We start from the raw sequence: 23,890 nt of genomic DNA on the forward strand, positions 1-23,890 counted from the left end.
ATTTAATTCTTGGCACCTGAAAGGATTATCATTATTATTAGTGTCATTTCAGCAATTTGCTGTTTGATTGCAGTGAATTGCTTCATGATAATTGCCAGTTATGGGCTCTGTGACTGGTCAGGTCTGCTCAAAGCGGACAAGTAAATAAGACAGATGGCTGAACTTCACTGAACATTTTTCCATGGCAACACTTAAAATTCAGTCTTTAGACAACCTTATTTCACAAATGTAACATGATTTTTATGGCTGGCGCAGTCTTTAGAAAAAAACAACTCCCTGGCTCTGCTCTGCATTTCAAAGGTAAGAGATATTTATCTACTGAAAAAAAAAGAAACACATATTCAGTTCTCACTAAAAATACCCAAAGATATTACTGTAAAGCGCAGGTAATGCTGTATACAAGAGGATCCTCAGAGCATTAGCATAAAAGTCTAGTACAAACAACGATGAATGATAAATGCGGCAATAAATGGAATTAAACTTTTTTTCAAGCATTGTTCAGCACAGCCACTCATCTGAGTCGAGCCAAGAGGATGTCAGTGAGTCATTCATTTTGCCCTCAGGGACTACATTCAAGCTTTCTCATCTCTGGCGTCCATTCTCTCTCCGTCCCCTCTCTTTCTTTCTTTCTTTCTTTCCACGGCTACAGCTTTCTCCTCCCTTGTTCAACAGCTGTGGAGCACAGCTAGGGTCAAGAGAATCTCACACACACACACCAACACACACATGGACGTGCTACCGTTAGGCTTGAATGCAGCTGAGGGTGTGGAGGCGCAGAGCTGGATTTTCCCATGCCAATAGTTAACTGCTGGCTGTATTTGAAACTGCGGGGAGACCTTCACTGCCCTCTGCATCCCTGCGCTGGCCCCTGGCCACTGGCCCCTGGCCCCTGGCCCCTGGCCCCTGGCCCAGAGGCTGTGTCTTCTTCCCTGCTGGGACACTCAATGGACTGTGTGTGTGTGTTGTGTGTGTTACTGGCCAATCTCAGGAGGGGTTCTGTCATTCAGTCATCAGCCATTCAGCCACCAGCCTCAGCATTACTGACTGCCAGCCCCTCGCCCAGGGCAAGTCATCTGTCTTTAAAAGACAACAAACTGCGATCTTTCCCTTCACCCTTAAAAACTCTGCTCACTCCCCTAATGCTCCATTTTTCTTCATGTACCTACTTCATTTTCTGAAAGTCGCCGTCTCGGTAAATATATCTTTCTGCCTGTTTTTCTTCCCCCTTCTGTGTTTTGGACCCACAAAATTACTGTTTGCCTTTTGTCCCTAGCTCTTTCCATCATGCAACCAGTCCCAGGGTTTGTGTAGGACATCTCCTGCAGAGGAAGTTGAAAGCATTCCTCTGCCTCCCTTGTCATCATGGCTTATTTAATAACTATCCCAATAAAGTCAACGACGAGCCTCCCCCGCTCCCCCCTCTTTTTATGTGGGCCCCCAGCCCTCGCCCTCAGGTCTGATGAATGAGGCCATCAGGCATGCCAGCTGCCCCGGAGGTGAGCAGGCTGCCCCCGCCGGGTAGCCAGGCCACCGAGCCAGGGGGAGGAAGTGGGGCAGAGTAGGAGAGGGGCAGGGCAGGGCCGGCATGCCAGAACTCACACCAGGCAAAGCTTGGACAGAACGAACGAATGGAAATATGGAGAAACGTAGGGAGGGCCAGTGAAGCAGAGGGGTACAGGATGCACATGCAAACGGGGCGCCAGCAACGCAGTGGGCAGTATGGATACACTCACAATATGGTTTTGCTCACAGCTTGCTCATGACTTTCCACTTCTCTTGACAACATTTGTGCCATATTGTAGCAGGCAGTGCATTTACTTTGTAATTTTTGAAAAGCACAGAAAAAAAATATGAAATTTGCATTTGTGCAACGTGTTTGGCATTAAATTGGACAAAATATAAATCCTTAAACGTATCATGACGGTAACTCAGGGCCACAATGCAAACCAAAACACTTGTGCAGTTATATACAGTAGGTGCATAAATTCCATAGCATGTGGTATATTTTAGCATTTGATATGACGAATCCAAGGTTTGCTTGCATATATGTGTGTGTAAGACAGAACTAGAGAGAAAATGAGGGACGGGTACAAAGCACCTGATGGATCCTAAACTGAGCAAACAGGCATGCTTGCATATGCATTAATCCACAAGGCCATGCTCATGCATTAAGAATAGGCTGATAATTAGCGCAGACTACGCATGGTCATACAGTACAAACATATATGAGCGACAACTGCTCCACAGCTGGCTGTTTAAGGCTAAACTCCTCAGAAAACATGGTGAGCGTTGATTGTTGGCAAGCCGAAGCTGTTTCCATATTACCTGCCATATTTCTCGACTCTGCCCGCTTTAACGGCATATGTGACCCCCTCCCATCCACTCCTGCCAAATAGCTAGCCATGCCCTCTATTCATTACACTGCAGTCTCTCTGTGCCACTAATACAGCCGCTGCCAGCCTTGGATCTGTTGTGCAGAGACACAGAGATGGTAAATTGGTTAAAGCTACACCACTAGCGAAGAGAAATCGTGACAGACTGAGGATAGAGCAGAGGCTAAATGCTTCCCCAATGCACATGAATCTTCGAGCGAAAGAGGAAGATGTCCAGGATGAGGAATTGTTATTCAACAGGGAGTGTACATCAAGCCTGCATAAGACATAAGGCCGAGGCCAAAAAGTACAGTAAATGACATTCACAGCACCATTTTTCTTAATCCGGGCTTCTAGGGAGAGACTCACTTGATTTACTCAAGGATAGTTTGCCTACTTGAATCTCCAAACTACCACTACCTTTGATTTGCAGAGGAGCTTGCTGCTATATTCCCAAGCAGCCACTGGGTTAGCTGCTTTGCTACCTGTTACAAAAAAAAAAAAATCTTTTATCTCCATCCAGCTCACTTTCTCTCTTTACATTCCCATCCCTTGCCATTGGGGAAATCTTTATTTTCATACCCGAGCAAACATTTTTATAAATGCAAACACGCTCTCTAAAGACAGCTTCAGAAGCGAGACCTGCCCAGTACCTGAAAGCACAGCAGCATGTCTCTCCTGGCCCCGGCCCTCAGAGTAAGCACAGCTGTGTTGAATATTTCCCTCACTCCTCAGTTCATTTGAGGGTGATCTGAGCTCAGTTAGCCCCCAGGACATGGAGCGGTAAACAGGCCTGACTATCAAAGCAAACCACCCCTGTCAGAAAGACTGGAATATGAGCCTCTGACCAGTGAAGCTGTGGATGCGAACAGGCAGGAAGGCAGCAGCGGACCAAAGCTGAGACGCTCCTTGACAGCAACTGGCTTAACCTAGTGCTTACAGGATGAAAAAAATATAGATTTCCTAAATCATCAGTGGGCAGGTCTACTGTAGCCATTACTATAATTACTACTGCAAAAGTTTAACTAACAACCACCCAGGCACGACACATATGCACTGTAAAATTCTAATTGTCAGGTATTTTTTTTCACAAATTCTGAATAACAAAAGCAGTTGCTGCAACTTGAAACTGTACAGCATCTGTGCATGTGTTTCTGGAGTTAATCAGATTCATCCTTTCTGGTTTGGCATGTGAGTGTGGACAGCCTGTATTTTTAAACTTAAAACACTCAAACATTTTTGTAGAAAATGATGTGTATATAAAATTGACAAAATCAAGGCAGCTGGAAAGGCAAGGTAGGTGGTGCAGCTGACTCGATGGTCATTGAGGAAAAGAAAAACGTCAGGAGAACAGTTTCTTTTCTAAATACTAGTGTAACAGCTAAAGCTCAAAGCACCCTGGCAGCCAAAAGCTTACATTAAAGCAGCATCCCCAGTCGATCCCAGTGTTGCACGTCATACCCTTCACTTCCACCCCTTATTTTTCTGTCTGCCTCTTCTCTTTAAACTGTCCAATAAAGACAAAAAAAAATGGATACAGCTCCCAATCTGGCTCAAGTCGTTTTCAGGTTAGTCATCTGGCTGAGGTCTGACCACACAAAGTCATTCATTGAAGAAAAAACAAACAAGCGCTCTAATGACCAACGTCCACGTGGCAGAGATGCAGGCAGCGAGGCACCGAAGCCGCCATACTGCGACTGCCCACATCCTCAGTCGATCCCGTCACCTAAACACAGACTCGTGCTCCAGGGCAAATGACTGGATGCATTTAGCTCTGCACATCACAGAGTAGTATTCATCGTCAGGAAATGGCATGCTCCGCGAGATGTGTTTAACTTGAGAGCATCAGAGGAGACGGAGCTAATGTTGTAACCACCGGCCTGTTGTTGCTTTGGAGAGAAGTCAGTAGTAGCAAGAAAAAAAAAAAGAAAAACGAAGAGCGCTTTTATCTTTTTCCACATGGATTTGGGGCACGCATCTACTTCACGATAACTATCTCCATTTAACGAACTGGTGTGTGATTGAGAAGCGCAAAACCCCAGGTCAAATTCATTATTGCACACTCATATTATCCCATTATAGCGTGCAGAAGGCCACAGCCCTGGGGAGGAATCTTCACCTCTGTCAACTTGTGTCAACCTCTATAAATGTCTCTCTGCCCACAGCAGCCAAATGTGACTGTATTACCGGAGAAATAATGCTAATTAATTCTAACAAGTCCATCACAGCCTGCCCAGAGTAAACAAAGATTAAGTTCAGAGAATTTATGTTCCACCGGGCCGACACACATCTGAAAACATCATTTGTCAGGGCAATCACAGTCAATTCCTCTCACACATTGTGCATTAAAGAAAACACCCGTTTGATATAACCGTCTGCTTTTGTAAGCTGATGAAAAGTGTGGAGTGAAAAGAAAAAGTCACATGGAAACACTGAGTTCATGTACTTTTTTCACACACAGCTGGGCATGTTTTGCTGAGTATGTCACCAAAATTAGCAGTGATGTCAATGATGGATGTCCCTCGGCAGGCTGTACTTCAGAGCCTCCCTTCAGAGGATGCTGAGTGTTTCAACATTTATCTGGAATGGACTCTTTAACCACAGTCATTGTGACGCTGGGTTGAAATCCTTTTCATGTCGAAGGAATGACGAGACTAGTAAAGCAAAAGAAGGATCTATTTTAAACGATTGCAAAGAAAAAACACAAATTTAAAGGAGGTACTTAACAAAATCCACTGTCATAGATGTCCCTCTAGCCCTGACCAGTTCCACTCCTCACCATGCTCGGCTCAATATCCTTTCATTTCTCTGGTGTTTCTTAGAATGTAATTTCTGCAGAGGACTTAACAAGATCTTTGAGCTCCATTGGTTCTGCTGGGAAAATGCAGAATGATCTCTCACTGAATCTGATGCCTCCTCTTTTTAACTCGCTCAATATAACCGCTTCCTCCTCTTCCTTTTGCTCCTTTTTTTCCCCCATTTACAGCTGTAGTGCCATTTCCTTGTGAATGGCACAAAAAAATAAACAATGAAAACTAAAGGGGAAGAGTGACGGAGTAAGAAAGACTGTATACTTGTGTGTTCTTGGTGAGCGCCTCAGAGGTGGGTGAGAGCTGTGAAAGGCCACATTGTTGATGTCAAGGCTAGTCAGCATCAAAGGGCTGATTCAGGTTGTGAGAGGAGTCTCTCTTTCGCTCGCTCTTTCTCCTTCCCTTTATCGACACACACATTTACACACCGCTCCATACAGCCCCCTGAAGACCCCAAAAAACATCACGGTTTACTGTTCCCTCGTAGCCAAAGAACAATATTTGGAGTCGACGTGCAAATTTAGAAAGAGGTCAAGGGGCTCGTGGTAACACGACTGAGTGTGCGCGAGCGAAAATAAAGTGAGGACTGAAATACCTCTCGTGGCTAAAACATATCATCCGTTTTTCTCGACTTCCCGCTCACACTAACCTCACTGGAACTCTGCATAAGCACAAACGGTCGTGTTTGGATATGTAAATGATCACAAAATCTTTACGTGTCACTTTTCTGTTCCATTCAAACCGAGAAGGAGGCAAAGCCGCAGGGATTATTGAGAGCTTTAATTGCACCCAACAAAGCGAATTAGCCCTGTGACTTGTGTGTGTGTGTGTGTGTGCGCAAATTTGTGAGCGTGCACGCTGGTGAAAATGTGTGTGTTGTGCGGGAGGGGGTGGGTGTTACTGCATGAATTAGTCGAGTTAGACACCAGTAGCTGCACTAGCATGTCAGGATGAGATTTAACGAGCTTTAATAACTAGTTTTAATGAGCTTAATTAAGAATCCATGCGATCCCCATGGAAACGCCTCAACCCCACAGAACCTGGCTCCAGGTCTGAGGAGCTTTTCAATTGGATTACTGTGGCTAATGTCACTGAGACACAAACAGTGAAAACAAACAGAGCGCTGCAGGGGCGCTGGGGTGGAAGAGGTGGCAGGTGAGATGAATGCAAAAAGCAGGGGATGGATGTCACAGAAGGACCTTTGGCAGCAGAGAAATACCTGCTGAGGGATGATGAGAGGAGGAGGGAGGAGAGATAACCAGCAGAACCAGTAGGATTAGTGTTGCACAGAGATTTGGCTCGTGCATCATATACACAGGAGGACGGGTCCCTTCCTCCGCACCTTTTTCACTCCAGTGATAATTGGGCTTACAAACCGAGTTCACCCCTTCATAGGCTTTCCTTGCCTCGATTTTTCCATACAATCAGGTGGGTTTGATTTTCATTTTTGGTAAGAAGCTTGCATTGCATCAGATGAGGGGAGCAAATGTAAGAACTTGTCCCAAAACTCATCTGCTATTTCAAGGTGCAAATCAACCTTCTGCTGTTGTTTGAATTTTCATGGGATTTAGCGGATACAATCACTCAATTCAGATTATCATACTTTATCACAGTGTAAACATTAAGAAAAAAGCTGTGCATTCATTCAAAAAGCCCCTCTTTGATCACTGATTAAATCCCTAAAAACTTACTTCTGTGTATCAAAGTCACATATTTAAAAGTCTTTTTCCATGAAAATAATCTTTTCCTGCTTGTAAATGGTTGAGATGCAACTCTACACTGTTGCTTCCTCTGGAGTTTACAGATTTGTGAAGTCCTCGTCTCTTTCTCCACCCACTCCTCTGCTACTCGCCACAACCCAGACACACCAGCTCAACTACAACTCTGCTGAAAAACTTCATGCAATGTATTGGAAAGTTTTATTGTTGGAGTAATTCAGTCACACATGTTCAAACCGGAGACTGATTCTGAAAAATAATGGTACCGAATGTTGCACCCCACAAGCTGACAGGACCGGTTTCTTTGGTTTGTTGTTTATCAAATCCTGCCTGTCTTAACCTGTGTTTTTGAGATTTATCGGTACACCGCAGTTCCAAAGTGGAAATGCTCGGCTATGGTGCTGACTGCTTATTCCGCTCATGATACGTCTTCTAGCATATAAAAAACACCAAATGGATGTGTTAATAAGACAGCTGACAGCGTTGTTGGAACAGCTTTCTCTTCTTGTTGTTGTTTAAACGCTAGTTTTATAGATGCACACTTGTACATTTAATTGGGTAGGGAGTGACAAAACCATTCATCATTACATTCCAGCACGTTTACAAAAGTTAGAGGCAAAAAAGAAAACTCAGCATCATAAGAAAACTTGATCTTGTTTTCCTCACCATAGTTAATGGAAATGCGTGTTCATTAGCTTCAAACTGGTGCAACGTTACAGTCCTCTCCTCCGTCTGTCTCTCTGGGATCATTTTGCCTCGCGGTGACCACAGGGAAGCTCTGTAAAGTGCAGTCCGACAATGACGGAGTGACCTTTCAGATAAGCATGATAAAGCTGCCCATCCCAGCTCTTCCCTGTTCCTCCCCGGTGTGCACGCACACACACACACACACACACACACGCACACCAAGAAATGCGAACCTGCACAAACACGGAGGTGAATGCGCACGGGCATATCTGATGACCTCCTCTCTGAGTAGATGAAAAGTCCTCCCTGAGGGGTTTTTACATGGGCACACACACACAGAGTAGACCTCTTCCCAGGCGTAAGATCATGGGGGTGTCATCTGGCAAGCGGGGTATCACCGGGCCCTGGGAGCTGCAGAGGTCACAGAGGTCTCCTGGACAACACCGGGCATCTACACACCGGCTGCCTTGAGCTGGGCGATACAGCTCATCTTTCATCGTCTATCTGCTGGGTTCTCTCATGCCTGTAGCAAGTCCCTTCATGGTATTGCTATATATAGTTCCCCTGCTTCCCGGGTTCTTTGTGATGTCCTGCTGCGGTGGAAAGAGTCTGGGGCTCATCATTATAAATCAGCCTGTTAGAAGGAATAAAATATTAAAGAGCTTCTCCTTGGATTCAAACTGAAGTCTCCATTAGTGAGGGCCAGAGCAAATGGTTGCTTGCATGGCAACACACAGCAAATCAACACAACAATTCCTTTAATCACCCTCTCAGTCCTTTCGTTCTCCTCCCTATCTTCCTCCACTCTCTGGCCTCCTGGTGATAAAGTTCAGTTACCTCTTTAGGGAGGAAAATCATCACAGGTATGTGTTTTCTGTATCAGCGGGATCAAATGTATTGCTCACTACATCTGCATCTCCGGAGTCCTCGCCCATTATCTGCCTGCATGTAAAAAAAAAATGAACTTCACAGAGATATATTTTTCTAACCTTGTGTAGGTCTGCATAGGTCAAGGGAGATTAGAGGGAGGAGAGGAGGAGAGTGTAAGCTCATCTTATCATGCTGTGTTCTCTGGCGAGGGGCAGGACTGCTGACAGTACACAGATAGCAGGCGGTGGGGATATGGGAAAAGGAGAAACAGAAACAGGGCCACACAGCAGGAGCGCCCAAAAAGGCACTGATTAGAAGGCAAAGCAACAGATACAAAGACTCCGACAAAAGAGATATAAAAAAAAAAAACACACACAAGATGCTGCGCGATATACAAACTTCAGAGCACGCATGCACACACGCATAGACTGCGATTTCATCTCATGTCAGCCTTGAGGGAGGGCTGAACTACTCGCCTCATCGTCCTCCTTCTCGATCGCTCTGTTCTTGGCCTGCTGCACGCCTCCAGGGCCAGCGAAGGCAGCGATTAACGACAACAGCGCGAGTGTGTATGAGTGTGTAAGTGTGTGTAGGGCCTGATCGTTAGAGCGGCCAACTTGTGTAATACAATTACGGAGGCTGCAGAGAAACTGCTAATGTGCACGCAGGCAGCTCTGTCAGATGGATCAGGTATTGAGTTTTCTATGCTTAATTCACTTTCCAGCACACACATGGGTGCATTAGTTAGATTAGAGTAGCGGGAGGGGACGGGAGGTGGGGCTGGTCTACCGCCGAGCCGGGCAGATTTGTTTAGTGGTGGCTGTCAATTACAACCCTGACCCCTGCACTAAATGGCTGCTCATCCAGTGGAAAAAAGGAACGTAGACAAAAGCCAGACAAGATTGGTAAAGACATGGCCATTTGCTGCAGAAGATAACAAGTGGCAGGTTGTGGAGTAAACAATGGTCAAAACACTGTGCATAATGCTACACCAATAAAACAGAGTGCTGGGGCCTGAAAAGGCAAATGTGACCATCAGTAAGATTAGTGAGGCAATGTTATCACTAGAACGCTGCGGTAATGGGATGATACAAGGCCAGTGGTGGATGGGTACTTAAAAATATGAAATGGAAAACAAATTATTCAATTTGCTCTTTTTAAAAGTCTCATGCAATTTAAGAGACTGATTGTAGATGCAATCACTAAAAACTACTCGCTTCCTTTTATTCTTCATGGATTGCATTGTGCTTACTAAAGAAAAGAAGAGCACAGAAAATCCACTTATTTATATTCAATAGTAGAGAAAGTATTCCTACAGCACTTTTCTTTTATGCAAGTTTCATTGTTGCATTTTTTTCTATATCTCTCTAATTCTATATTTGTTTCTGTTATTGAACTTGCCTTTGGAAGATGTGCACATTATATAAATAATCAAAAGTTAGCCCGTTTTTAACTATTTTGGAGAATAACAACACTGCTGCCACCTATTGTGTACATATTTCTATTGTTCTGCAAAAGTAGCACTTATAAAAAGAAAAAAAATAAAGACAAGCAAGCATAAGTACAGACTGTACCAAGAAAGTTGCCATTCTTCTTCAAAGAAACCACATTCACCCATGTGTCCTTGTGACTATGTAGACCTATTATATCCGTCTTTCAGTAAAGCTGGAGCCACTCGTCTCAAAGAAAACGGGCCTCAGAACAACGCGATCACAATGCCTGCTAGAGAGTCATTATAACTCTCTTCCAGAGACCATAAATAAATGAAATCTCACAGAAGCTCTTTTCTCCAGTAGCTAAACGAGCCGCGGGAGGGGGGGCCCGCAGTTTCCACAGTAAACACCTCCCTCCCATGTAAACATATATAATCACAACAAGATGGCCAATGCAGATTGGCTCGTAATTGTATCACTGAAGTGAGATGAGTGAGTTTTAGGAGTGGGGGGGGGAGCAGCTGATTGAATTAAAATGTCTGTTTCGCTCCCGAGAGACCACCCCGATACAAAGGACATAGACTGTCTGCATGTAGCTGGGGCCACGCAGTAACAAATAATCCTGTAAGCTTTCACAAAAACTCTCTTTGTAGGCTCTGACAGTGTTTTTCTTCCCCCCCATCTGACACCCAGATTCTTCTAACAGAGTGAGAGAAAAGAGCCAAAGGGAAAGAAGAATAGGAACGAGGAGTAAAGTTGGATGTGACAGGCTGAGCACAGAAAACCTTTATCCACTGATAGATGTTAGACAGCTACATCCCCTCATTGTGACACATCCATCAAAGCACTGATCACTTTTGTCCTCCCACTCGTCCAACCCCTGCGTGTCAGAACCGCTTTGACCAATCCATTTGACTCCACGACTTCATACAGTAGGACGTGTTAAAGGAGTGACCGCTGACACTCCTCAGATTTGACACGCCTCGTTGAAATTCTGTAGACAGTATACCGCATTCTGTCAAGCTCCCACTGAAACAAACTACGGCCGAAAGACCGAAAATAGGTGCTACGGTGCAAATATTCCAGCTTGAGTTTGTCGTGCCCTTCCCCTAAATTCAATCAATGTGGAAGCAACTGCCAACAAGAAAGATGGCAGTAAAAAAACCCAAACCAGGTTGCACTGGTATCTGGTGTTCCACAGAGAAGAAACACAATAAGGTTCGGATTACCCCGCCAAATTTCCCAAGAAATTGCAAGCAGCATGGAAATATGCAAGCGAGATGGCAACGCTCAAAGCTGCCCGATCCTCACAAAACACTGGTTTGCTCAACATTGTTGTGTTTGTTTACCAGATTTTTTTGCATCCTTTCCATGAACAAAAAGCCACACAAATGAGCCCAGAATAGCAATGGGTTAATATGCCTGAATCCAGGATGCTCTCATCCTGTTCATCCGGTGGGTAAAAGCCATGCAGCTCTGGAGTGGCTCATTTTATTTTTTATCTCCACCTCCCCTTTTCCTTACCCTTCCCCGGCCGTATCAATGCTTTGTTTGGCAGGGTCTCACGATGAGCTATTGGGTTGCTAAATAAAATATCTGGCACGGAAAAGCAGTGATAACGAAAAAATTGTGGCCAGCAGAAAGCTATGAAGTCTTTGTAGACTTGTAAAAACAATAACACCATGATTTAGTAATGCACAGCTTTCTAAATGCAAGAAGCAAGGAATGTGTGCAGTCGGATTTAAACAAGCAGCTACTGAGGGAAGCTCATCAGGAGGTGTAATTTACCAGTGCAACGCTCCTTCCTTTACACAGCAGAGGTTACCTGGTGTTGCCCTCCCCCTCCACATGTCACCCCCCACCTCTGATTTTACCTGACAGATCAGCTTACCTCACGTCAGCCTAAAAACCATGGGAACCCCTATGTATGGTGTGTCACCACTGAATTATCGGTTTCCGCTGCACATGCTCCAGCGTATCTGCAGCAAGCCATTATGGTGTATCGGTTTACAGTTAGTGTGCTGACTCCAGTGCAGCTGGTGCACTGTATGGAGTCATAGTTTATAGATGTCTGGAATTAGAGAAACAAGCCTGTCATCTCGCTAAGCTCGCTCATTTTTTCCAAGCTGGGATCTCATTTCTCCATCAACTTGACTTGCAGGCGAGCGATTTCTACAAAGCCTACCACTGTGTTAAGAGCAATTCTCTTCCACCAAACTGATGGGTGGGTTGGCAAACTCCCGATACCAGGGGGCACTCCTGTGGATTAGTGGTTAAGATGCTGACCATAAACCACAATGTACTCTGTTCAGGGCCAGCTGGAGATGTTTGTGCATTTTTCTCTCCCTTGTTTTCTGTCATCTCTCTATTAGCACCATCTAATAATAGTCGAAAATGCCCTAAAGATATGAAGAAGGAAAGAAGTTGTGAAAGTTATGTGAACAATTCTATTAATAATGCTGGTACTGTGAGGGCGCACTGGCTAAATGCAGATTAGCACTATTGTCAAATGCTGTCAAAAACCACAGAACTGGACAAGTTCTAATTTTGACCTGATACTAGATAAAAAGTGAAGGGATCACGAAAGTTGGTACCATGTTTCTTGGAAATCCAATCAATATTCTCTTCTAAACCACAAAAATCAACCTCATGGTGATGGTACATGAAAACACATGCCTTTTCCAAACTAATTACAATTTATCCTCTAAGCACTATAGATCAGCACTTAGTTTCATGATAATCCATCCAATATTTGTGAAATATCTCACTTAAAGTTAAAAAAAATCTTAACATTTTGGTAGCACTAGAGGTAAAGTCATGAAATCACCAATTTGAATTCTTTCTGGGAGCCATAAATGTTTGTACAAGCTGAGATATTTTTTTCTACTGACAAAAATCAACACTTCTAGAGTCATGCATCTAGTACAGCAAACAAACAATGATTTGCTGTGAAAATATATTTTGTAAATACAGAAACTGATTCTTCCTGTTCTAATAGTTAGAGAGCTGAATGATATGGAAAAAATAATCACATTGTGATTATTTTTGATGATATTACAACTGTGATATGAGTCACAATTTTAGTGATAATGATCCTTTTTTCATTTGTTGTCCCTCTGAAAGATAATAAAAACTGGGGTTTCGTTGCATTCTGTACTAAACAAGTTTAAACTCTTATATAATATGTAGGCTGGGGCTTCTCTATAGTACCTGTAGAACCACAATGCTTCATTAGTGATTGTATTTTGTGACACATTTCACTCTCATAAAAAAAAAAAATGCAGCTTCTGTGATTTAGATATTAGCCATATTGAGATTTTGATAACATTTCTACTAATTGTTCAGCCCTAGTATTGAGGGTTGCTCAGTCTGTAGGTACACGCAGCTTAGCAAGATCTGATAGTAGCATCCATGACGTGGCAAATGTTGTGTTACCAATATTTTGGGTTCCATGCCTGAATGGATTAGGTGTCTGTGGAGGTTAAACAGCAAACAAGAGTTGTGTTGACTGTACGAATTTCGAGCAAGAAAGCTCTCTGTGTACAAAATAGGGCCAATTCAGTCATTTGACCTGGTTTAGGAAAAACTCCTGCTTTTTTTCCCTCCTCTCTCTCTGCATTTCAGAGCAATCATCACAACAACATCCATTATTCACCTTCTGCCTACTGTTTGGTTAACTCCTTGAACGGGGCAAATGCGCAGCTGGAAGCTCTCCTATAATGCCGATCCCTGACATAACTTGAACATTTGCATTTACAGTACTGTTGGTCATTCATTATTTATTAAAGTGAGCACACTTTCAACCAATGAACACATGCCTGCGCTGTGATCCAGAAATATTGTGTTGCTAGTAGTGCGAGGGCAGCTATACTTGACATTTTTCAATCCTTTTCGTGTTAGAACATCATGTTATCCTGACATTTACAGCCATGAACTTTCAGATGCGCCACTGCTTTGTCTTATTATCAAACTCATCTCCATAGCACTCATTAAATAAAGAAGGCATACAAATCAAAGACAACAGAGCCACTTATTGTCTGCCTAATTTGGCAGATTTTAAATGTCAGCAGTGCTTTTTGGTTCCCTGACAGATTCTCGAAGAAGAACAATACAGTACAGTTTTGCCGTCTCTGGCAAGCGCACAAATTGTAGCAGCTTCGGCAGTGTGCTTTACATGTTAGGAGTCATAAAATAACCTTTCACCGCGGGGCTTCTGTCTGGGCCCTGTTTAAATGAGACCCATTGAGCTTGCCCCAGTTAAACACTGTCTGCCAGTACTTTAGTCACCAGGGACTGATCATGGAGATATGGCACACACACACGCTCGCAAACACATGCTGTACAAACACAGGAAAGTGCTGACACCCAACAGCTATCTCAAGTTGCAAACTATTACTGGACTCGCAGTAACAAAGCCCAAAATGAAGAAAGGAGGTCACACAGTAGGGTGTTTGGGTTGGTGGGTGTTTGGTGGTAGCGATGATGGTGGCGAGGCTGGATTTTTACAACATTCAGACCTACACTGTGGAAACAAAATGTTTTCCACAATGCCAATGATGAATTCCAAGGGTGTTTGCTGAGACTTGTGCAGAGTAATTATAGGGTAAAAAAAGACAACAGTCAAGCATGAGTTCAAAAGCATAATTTTTTTTTTTAAACATCCCTTCACATTTTGACTCTTTTTTTTTTCTGTCACCAGGAGTGCATGGAGGGCTGGTGGGGGGATTAATCATACAACAATTGCGTAGCTTTAATTTAGCACCTCATTTAACTCAGTAAAAACAACAACTTTACAGGCTGGCATTCTGACACACATTTAATTCTGCCCTCTGGTAATGGTCTGCTCTGTTTAAAAGTCTGTTTGGCAGCTCTGTAGATAACAGATGGAAGAAAAATGAGGGGAATTATGAGAAAGATTGATTTCCTGGGGATGAATGGTCTGGTATTCACACAGATTTATCTGAAACAGACTTTCTCGGACTGTGTTATTATTGAATAAACATACACGCGCACATACACACACCGCAGCGCCATATGCACACAAACAAGAGCCTGTGCGCACAAAGACACGCACACACAAAACAAGACTCACACAGAAAAGCCAAGAAAACAGAAGCATGCTGAATTATATGCGTCAGAATGAAAATATTGTATGAGGTGATAAGAGGTGAAAGACTGCGGACTGTTGAGGACACAACAAGAAGGCTCTTTTCAAAAGAATATCACTTCTCATTTGCCATATCTGACGGAATTATTTATAGGTGGATTTTTTTCTTTAACAAAAGTAAGCACAGATGTGATTTATTCAGATGTGATTTATTCATTCAAATAATCCACCTTTTTCTCAAGCCTTTTCCCTAATGTCTTACAAAAAATTTATCCCTACACGAGAACAAGAATGAGCATTGTCCTTTAAGGCGTCCCAAGCCCATCCTTAAGGAACCATAATATAAACCAGAGACCATAACTTCTCTTGTGGCATCTCAAAAGCAGACACAGGAATGAGGCAAAAGAAAAAAAAAAGAGAAGGACAGAGGAGGAGGAGGGTGGGGGAAGAGGGGGGGGACAGGCGCATAAAGTACCTCATTTGAGTCCCATAAAAAACAAGGAGGCACAAACATTTATCTGTGGCAAGGCTTTCATCAGATGCTTTAAGAGAGCAGAAATAACAGAGCAAGATGCTGATAAAGTAGAGACAGGAAATGGGGAGCGTGGGTCTCCAGCTCTCATGTTTCAGCCGGGACTAGAGGTCCCATATACCCCTCTGCCTCCCCCCTCCCTCCCTCTGTTCTGCTGACATACATAGACCACAACCCTCCCGACCAGATAGTGCAGCAACTGGAAACCACCACTCCTCTTCTGAATGCACTCAACAAAATGAGCCAAAAGTCCGCAGGTATATGAAACGTTGTCTCCACTTGACGGTTTAACTCACTACAAACCGGCTTTTCAGGAGACTTATTACAGATGAATGTTGTTCCTTATTCTTTAGGAGGGTTTTTCCTGTATTTGCTTTAGTCTCATTCACTCGTGAGGCTCTGGCTCGGAGCACAAGACAGGGCAAAGCCAGGATTAAAGGTTTAGCTTTGTCAATCAGAGTCAGAACAGAGGCAAAGACAGCAGCTGCATTTCCATCCTGAAGAGCGCCGCTGGATTTCCATAGAAGCGTGAAAATTTCAGGTGATTCCACACTGAGCGCGTGACTCAGGTGCTATGAGTCACCGCTGATATCATCTCACTCATTACTGCCTCAGTGGTACGTTGGCCTCTCTCATCAGAACTGAATATAACTTGGCTTTAGCATCGACTGTGTTCTCGTGGCAGCAGATCGGAGGATTGAAACAGCACCATGAGAGGATGGTATTTGTGCTTAGGGCTATTTTTTTGAGCTCCTCTCTTTGTGTTATCTAATTATCTATTAATCAGATACAATGTGGTAGTTGAAAGGAGTTGATTGTTTTTGTCGAATTTTAACTTCTAACAAATTGCAGTATGAACAGTGTGTAGGTAGAAGAGGTTAGTTCAGCTCCACTCGGTTATTAGCAGCACCTCCAGTTACACTCGTGATGGTCAGTTAAGTTAAGAACTCTTCCTACAAGACCAGCCTTTACCCAGTGCTGCTTCTTCCTAATGAAATCCAAACAGCTGACTTGGATTATTTTACACCTTTATACTACACTCAGAGCATGCTCGGCTGAAATTTTTTGGCTTACTGTTACAACTTCTCTTATTTTATTGGCCAGCTTAGGCCAGGATTATCAATGCACTCACAGACAGTTGCAGACACCACAGATGTTCAACAACAACCTCATTTCTAGTCAACAGGAGCAGCATCGTATCCACTGCAGGCATCCTTTTACGGACTGAAGAGGACAAAATGTGCATCACTTGGTCCCTAGCGGACCCTCCTGTACTCGTAGATGTGGAAAGTATAACACTGTCCTTAGGCCCGTGCTTGTTATGTAGCAGCTACCAAGGTTGTTGAACGCCCCATGCTCAGTCCGGGTACCGAGGCTTCAGGGAACGCTGTTAAAGGGCATCAGGGAAATAATAGCATTCTGTCAGCCTTTAAAAACACATCAGCACATTGAGCTTTTTATAGTGTCCGTGTGAATATGTAAGAGTATTCCAGGAGCATCTAAAATCCCCCTTACTCTGTTTATTTTGCATCCTAATTAACTTTGGGAGGCTGGAATAGCACGCATGGCAACAGCAAAAGCAAAGGTATGGTAAAATGCGGACATGGTCAGACAATTAAAAGGAGATACAAGGCAGACTTTATTACTAATTGATCCGGATGAGTAATAAATTGATGCTAAATATACGCAAGCATAATGAAGCTTAAAGTTTCTTCCACCGACAACCTTTTAGGCACTCCGACTCCTGTTTACCTGCTTTTGTAATGACATGTCCTCGACTGATTTCCTGTTAGGAACACAAAAATGCAAGGGGACATTAGCGGTTAAACACCAGGGGGGGAGGCCACAATGCCAAATTAAAGGGCAGGAGTGGAGTGTGTACTTATACTCACTCATGATGTGCTCTGTCAGCCCTGCTGCTTATAATGGCATGAGAAGGGCCACTTAACTCGTAATCACTTCTCTCTACCCCTTTGGCTCTGTCCTCTTCTCTATCTTCCCCCTCTCCAACCCCTGATTTTCTCACTGTCGGCTCTGATCTCTAATCATAAATGAACTGTAGATCAAGAGCAGGGACAGTGGTCCACACCCCCGTCCCCTTGGCTAGGATCATGTAATCACAGAGCTCTTGGCAAGTAAGAGGCCAACAAGCCTTTGAATGTGAAATGACTGTACCTCTAATGCATCAGCCATCTCAACTTTGAAGAGCCATTTTCTGGCAAAGGGGGACATCACCGGTAGGAAATCAGGTCACCAGCACCACCACCATCACCACCATCATCATCTTTACCATCATTATCTCCTTTCTCCTCCAGCAGCGTAATTGAAAGTGGGACCTTTCATACAATTATTTTCATTTGCTGTTCGTCACCTAAAAAGCAAAACTTGCCACTGTATTTTCTGCCTCTGTTGTGCACTTTGACTTACCCCACCCTCGCAAAAATTCTTACCAAACGCGCCGCTGACACACAAAATCCAGGTGGTGCGATATATATATTGTGCAGAGACGCAGGTCAGCCTTTCTGGCACAGGCCTACCTGTCAAGTGCTGCTACTTGTGCCGAGCTCTGCTAATGGACCGCTAATAGAAGTGAATGTTGCACTGTGAAGCTCCCCTGTAGTTGAGAGTGTCACACAGGGTGATTAATGACACACTCTCCTCTCCTCCCATGTCCGTCCCTGTCCTCGCTTCATATCTCGCTTTCACCCTTCTCCCTCTCCCTCTCCCTCTCCCTCTCTCTCTCCACTTCTGCCTCCAGTTCTCCTTTTCCTCTTCACTCCTCACCTCTAATCTCTCAGTGCCCTTTTTGTTGGCGCCCTTGTGATCTCCTTCATCTCACCACTTCTCTTTCGTCTGCCTCTCCGGAAAAAGGAACACAATTTTAGCGCACAGGAATCTGAAATCATTATTATACTCCCGCACTAGTCAAGTTTAATTGCGATGCAAAAACTCTATGTGGTATGAGGGCAACAAACAAAAGCGGCATGGAAATGTCCCAACATGAACCTTATTAGGAAGAAAGAAAGTTTAGGTTTACTTCACTGGAAGAGTCATCAGTCCAACAGGCTGGTCACAAAGCAAATAAACAATAAAACTGCTTGGGAAAACCAAGGCAGAAAGGCTTTTAGAGCAGTACTGACAGGTCATGTTCCCTGTGTTGTTGTTTGGGAATTTTAACAACCTGATGAGTAATTTACATCCTGCTTTTATATACAAAGTAAACATGGTGGGTTTTGTGGGGCTGCTTAGACTAAATCTGACTGACTTCAGACATTATTTATAAAAAAGGACTCAAAAGTAATACAAGAATTTAGTTTTTTCTACAGCAAAATGAAAGGAAAGACAATTTACAAATGAGGTATTTGAGTAAAATTATGAACTAACCATCACTTTACAGCCTTTGTTTATTTTTGCGACAGGTTGGATTAAAATGAAAGAGAATCTCATGACCCAAGCGCATGAAAAATCCTCACTACAGGCCTGTTTATAGTGACAGTCACAGTATTTGCCTCCCTCAGCACAGCACCAGATATCCTCACCCACCAGATGAATGCAGAACTGTTCCCAGCCGCCCCAAAAATAGCAACCGCGTATATTTTTTGCCTTCATAACAATAGCGTATGGCATCAAGTGGAGCAGGGATGCAAACTCAGCAGCCACTTTTCACAGTAATTATCACTCACTACCACGCTCCGTCTGTGGCTCAGCTAGCAACCAGCGTGCAGCTCTGACCCTGCTCAGCCAAACTGTGGACACATTATTTTTTACTTTGCCCTCTTCCTTCACCCATCACAACTCCATCCTAATTTCCTTCAGCCCCATAAAACTGTTCGACTTTCAGCGTGTCGGTTCACGAACGCCGGCTAAAGGCTATCTTAGGAGGTAATTTAAAGGTACTGCTCCTTACACACAATGCGCTCATTGTGCGGCCTGTTTATATAATGACCGCAGCGGTTGTAATGTTAGCAGGCCCTGGGGAAGCCTGTTAGAAAAATAATGATAAAAAAAAATAACATGCATTCCTCCGGCAGCACACATCAGTCGGAAAATGGCAAAGTCTCACTGTGGCACCGAGTCTCGATATTTTAGAATCGGTATATATTAAATATCGGTTAACTTTTCCCTCCATAAACAGCCCTCGGAGGGCACATCATCATCAGAGAGTGGAGAGGCAGCACAGACAGGAACGTGGTGCGAGGGGAAGAGAGGAGGAGAGAGACGTTGAGAGAAGCACTGTGGAAAAAGTGAACTAATCCCAGGAAGGCCAGCACCCATGTAGGAATCCACTGCCGAACACTGAGATGCACTGTATAAAATGCCAGCGTTAATGTCAGCCAACAAAATGAAAAGAAATCGGGAGAGAAAACACCTTTGAATGCGATTTTCTACCTCTTATCATACTTTAAACTGCATGTCTCAGTTTGCTTCAATCCTCCTTCTCTTGCTTTTCAGCCACTTTCTCCTGCTGTGATTTACTAGTGAATCCTAATATTTCCGGATCCACTCACTAGAACTAGAAACACCCTTTATTAAATTAAGCATTCCATATGTTCCCATGACAACTCGACATCCTCCATCGACTTTTAAAAGAGACACGGAAGTACGACGCAGCTCTGCCGCTGCCCTGGAAAGAGTAGAAGTGCATCTGTTCCCGCACTAAGGGTTTCCAATCAAGCTACTGTCACAGAGCTCTCAGCTACCTTTCTGGCAGCTCCTCGCCTATATCTGTCTCAACCTGTCTCCTTTGTCAAGAGCTAATGAGCACTCTCATGTCCCACTGCTCACATGGAATGAGAAAGTCCTCTCAAAAGTCAAAAAGTAAAAAATAAACCGCTGCAGCCAGATGAAATGTGATCGCAACTACAGAAAAATATGTTCGAATGACTCCAAAAACTAAATATTCAGGGTGGAAAAGGGGGATGGTGTTACAAGCAGAGGCTGGGTAAAGCGAGCCACTTTAATCACCAGTAGTTTTACACTGAGGAAGTGACTCTCCAGCGATTTGGAAATGTGTAGAGCTCATCAGTGCCCCAAAATAGCGAGGCCCATTAATTAGGCTCAAACAATGTTCTCCTGCTGTATCGACGTCTTAATGGACAGAGAGGAACCTTGTTCGTTTTCCCCATCCAGTCAATGACACAGAGCTCTCCTGGGTTTTGGAAGGGGTATTATGTCATCTCACCCTGCCCTTCAGAAACTGGACCTGCGCTGCTTTTTCACTCTTCCTCTCCCTCTTTGGCTCATTAACTATGTAGGAGTGAGATGAAGGTCTGGAGCAGCTAGATAAGGTTGCTCACAGACCCTCTTCCCTGTCTGGAAGATGTGCTTAGACCTCCAACTGAAGCTTGTGTTGCTGCCATTAAAAAGAAAATACTCGCAAGGGATCGTGACGTTACTGGAGGTAGGGGTGTAACCCAGAAATCTGCTCATTTTCCCCTCATCTCATCATGTTATTCCAGAAATACAAGACAGACCACCTACCTTAATTGCAGAGACACACACATGCACAAACACAACCTTCACACCCATGGGTTCCTCTTAGCTGCCTTTGTGTGACTGACAATCTCACTCAGGAGAGAGCAGATTAAGTAAATGGCTTCAAGTGTTGTGGCATTATCTCAGTGTTTTCTAGAACAGACAGTCACGATGGGTTTACAGAGAACATCTCTCAACAGAGATCTGAAGGAAAAGGCTGAAGTTTAAAATGTGCCTCCTGACTGAGGTTATGTACGGTGGGATAATTAAAACTGATCACTTGTATTGGAAATGAAAATTGCCTCTAAAACTCGACTACTCAGTATCGAAGAAAAACTGATTACATCCATCCTCTGAATGTCAAGACTATTTAATCAATTACTAGCTTCAGTGGACGTCATCATTCATCAATATTGGACATTTCATTTTAAAATTGAGCTATTTATAGGTACGACAATTCAAGATTCACCAAGAATGAATGAGATTGAATCAATGAAGGTTCAGCTTTCTTTACTTAATACAAGTATAAACTGGGCAACAATTAGAATTTAAATCTCATTTATTTTTAAATTTACAGCGAATAATCTACATATCATATGTTACCATGATTCCAAATAGATTTTTTGATATATATTTTGAACGTGCAATGACAGTTTTAAATGTGTATATCGTTATGTTTTTTAAAGGTTTGGGGAGATGCAAAGGAGCAGCCATAATATGGGCTCATTTTCATTTATCTGGAGCAGTAATTCTTCATTTTTTTCCTCAGAGAAATGGCTGGGATGGCTTTCCAATTGAGGTTTTACACAACCAAAATAAAGAATTTTCCCTTGAATGACAAATCATAACTGTTGTGGTACTATATTCATCTTTTTTTTTCAGAAATGCTTGATTGGATATTTAACCCAGTTATTTCTACAGGCCTCCATGCTCTGATTCAGGCTACTTGCTTTGTTTGTGCCACACAGCTCCAACGCCAAAAGGTGGATGAACTGTATCTTTTTTTTAAAGTGTCAGTGAATAGAAGCTTTTTCTTCTCCACTACACCCCCGCCGAGGCCTACAAGACTTTAGAAAACTTTTACGGAGAGGAAAAAAGCCGAGTTCACGAGTGAAGAATACACTCTAAAGTTTACCTTGAGCCGCTCCGATATCCAGCAGCAGGAAAAGCAAAAGCCAGGACACGGTGGGCATCTCCGGGGAGAATCTCGCCACTCTTCCTCCCTCTCTGTCAGTCTGAGCACCGAAGCCCATGATAAGGAGTCAAACCTTCGCTCTGAGGCAAGTCCGAGTCACTGAGAAATTGCTGAGATCAAAACGCGCACTGTCGTCCCTCGCCGTGGCGCGCCGCGGTCCAAAATATCACCCGTCACAGCCCCCAGTGCGCAAAGCAGCGGCTGTGCAGAAGATGTATCCAGCGCGGTGTTGTTTCTCCTCTTACAAACATGTGATAGTTGGCGGAATGAAAGGTGGGAGCATCGCCCTCCGTCAGGGAGGATGTTGCATTCAAAACCTGCCTCCGTTCGCTTTTCCCTTTAAAGCTTCACTTGGCTTGTCTAGAGGTGTGGATCGATGTCTTGATGGCAAATTCATGCTCCCGCACAAAATCAAAGTCCTCCAGCTGAGTCCGTCTCTGTCCAACCTTTTTCCACGCGTGTGAGTGTGTGTGTGTGTGTGTGTGTGAGCCGTGTGTGCGTCCACCGCGCCTTGCGCTCCACTGACGGGACTGATCCGAGGGAAGGAGCCGTCTCTGGGGGCCACCTTGCTCCTCCAGCCAATCCAAGTGCTCCGGCAAGTGGCGGCGCTGTACCAAAACCTGGCCCGGACAGGAGCGAGGAATGGACGGCGTTAACCAGCTGGAGGATAAATGGAAGTCTTGGATTCAGTCTACATGACTATCATTATCGTTCATGATGCCTTTAAAGTAGCCTTTTCTGTTCAGTGTGGCAAAAAAGTGAAGAAATATTAAGAGAACCTCGTTCTTTTCATTGGGAAATTTTGATATATGTGCAGTAGACTGTGTAGTCTTCAAAAATGGAATACACTGTATGTCAGTGGAAGAAAAACTAGCATATCAGATGTAAATATACTAACAATTCAATTTTAAAATGAATAAATAGTTTACTGGAGCCAAAAAGGGTTCTTCACAGTGACATTTGTCTTCTAGCTGACATAGAGGAATCATTTTTGGTTCCACAAAGAACATTTCAGCAAGAAGTTCTTTAATATTCTCTTCGAATGTTTTTTTTTTAAAGAACATCCAAAGGTGCAGCTGCACAGTGGCTTGGTGGTTAGCAGTTTCGCCTTGCAGCTAGAAGATCCCCTGTTCGTGTCCTGGCCTTCCCAGGATCTTTCTGCATGGAGTTTGCATGTTCTCCCTGTGCATGCCTCCCTACCCTGTTTCTCCAGGTACTCTGGCTTCCTCTGGTGTCCAGAAACTTGCTCAGGTTAACTGGTAACTCTCAATTGTCTGTAGGTGTGAATGTGAGTGTGATTGTTTGTCTCTATATGTAGCCCTGTGATAGACTGGTGACCTGTCCAGGGTGTCCCCTGTCTTCGCCCTCAGTCAGCTGGGATGGACTCCAGCCCCCCCATGACCCTATAATGAGGATTAAACTGTGTATAGATAATGGATGGGTGGATCCAAAGGTGCCTGACAAACTATCAAAATGTTCCTTTAAGCACCATAAATCGTGCTTCAACTCTTAAAAATTTTCATTTCAAAACCGTATTCAAGGTAGTGAACTCAATTAATTCTATTTTAATAACATGACGACAATTTTTAAGCCATTTTTAAGCAAACAAGTCAAATCTAAGAATTTGCAGCGCTTCAGGGTTCCTTCCATTATAAGACATCTGATATTTTGGGTTCTGGACTGTTGGTCAG

At 43.7% G+C, this 23,890-nt stretch overlaps 1 protein-coding gene across 3 annotated transcripts in view; it reads right to left on the minus strand.

Annotated features, from left to right (window-relative positions):
* The window catches only part of unc5cb (unc-5 netrin receptor Cb), a 123,084-nt gene extending 100,327 nt beyond the window's left edge, over positions 1-22,757 (minus strand). For 2 of the 3 annotated variants that reach the window (XM_035947762.2, XM_023269400.3), the window contains exon 1: positions 22,140-22,756. In XM_035947762.2, coding sequence (XP_035803655.1) covers positions 22,140-22,257 — 118 coding nt within the window. In that variant the 5' untranslated portion in view covers positions 22,258-22,756. Of the gene's footprint in view, positions 1-22,139 lie in introns of all 3 variants that reach the window. The other variant, XM_035947763.2, reaches the window with a different exon arrangement.
* Between the last annotated feature and the right edge of the window lie 1,133 nt (positions 22,758-23,890).

Source organism: Amphiprion ocellaris, chromosome 17 (assembly GCF_022539595.1).
Source record: "Amphiprion ocellaris isolate individual 3 ecotype Okinawa chromosome 17, ASM2253959v1, whole genome shotgun sequence".
Classification (NCBI taxonomy): domain Eukaryota; kingdom Metazoa; phylum Chordata; class Actinopteri; family Pomacentridae; genus Amphiprion; species Amphiprion ocellaris.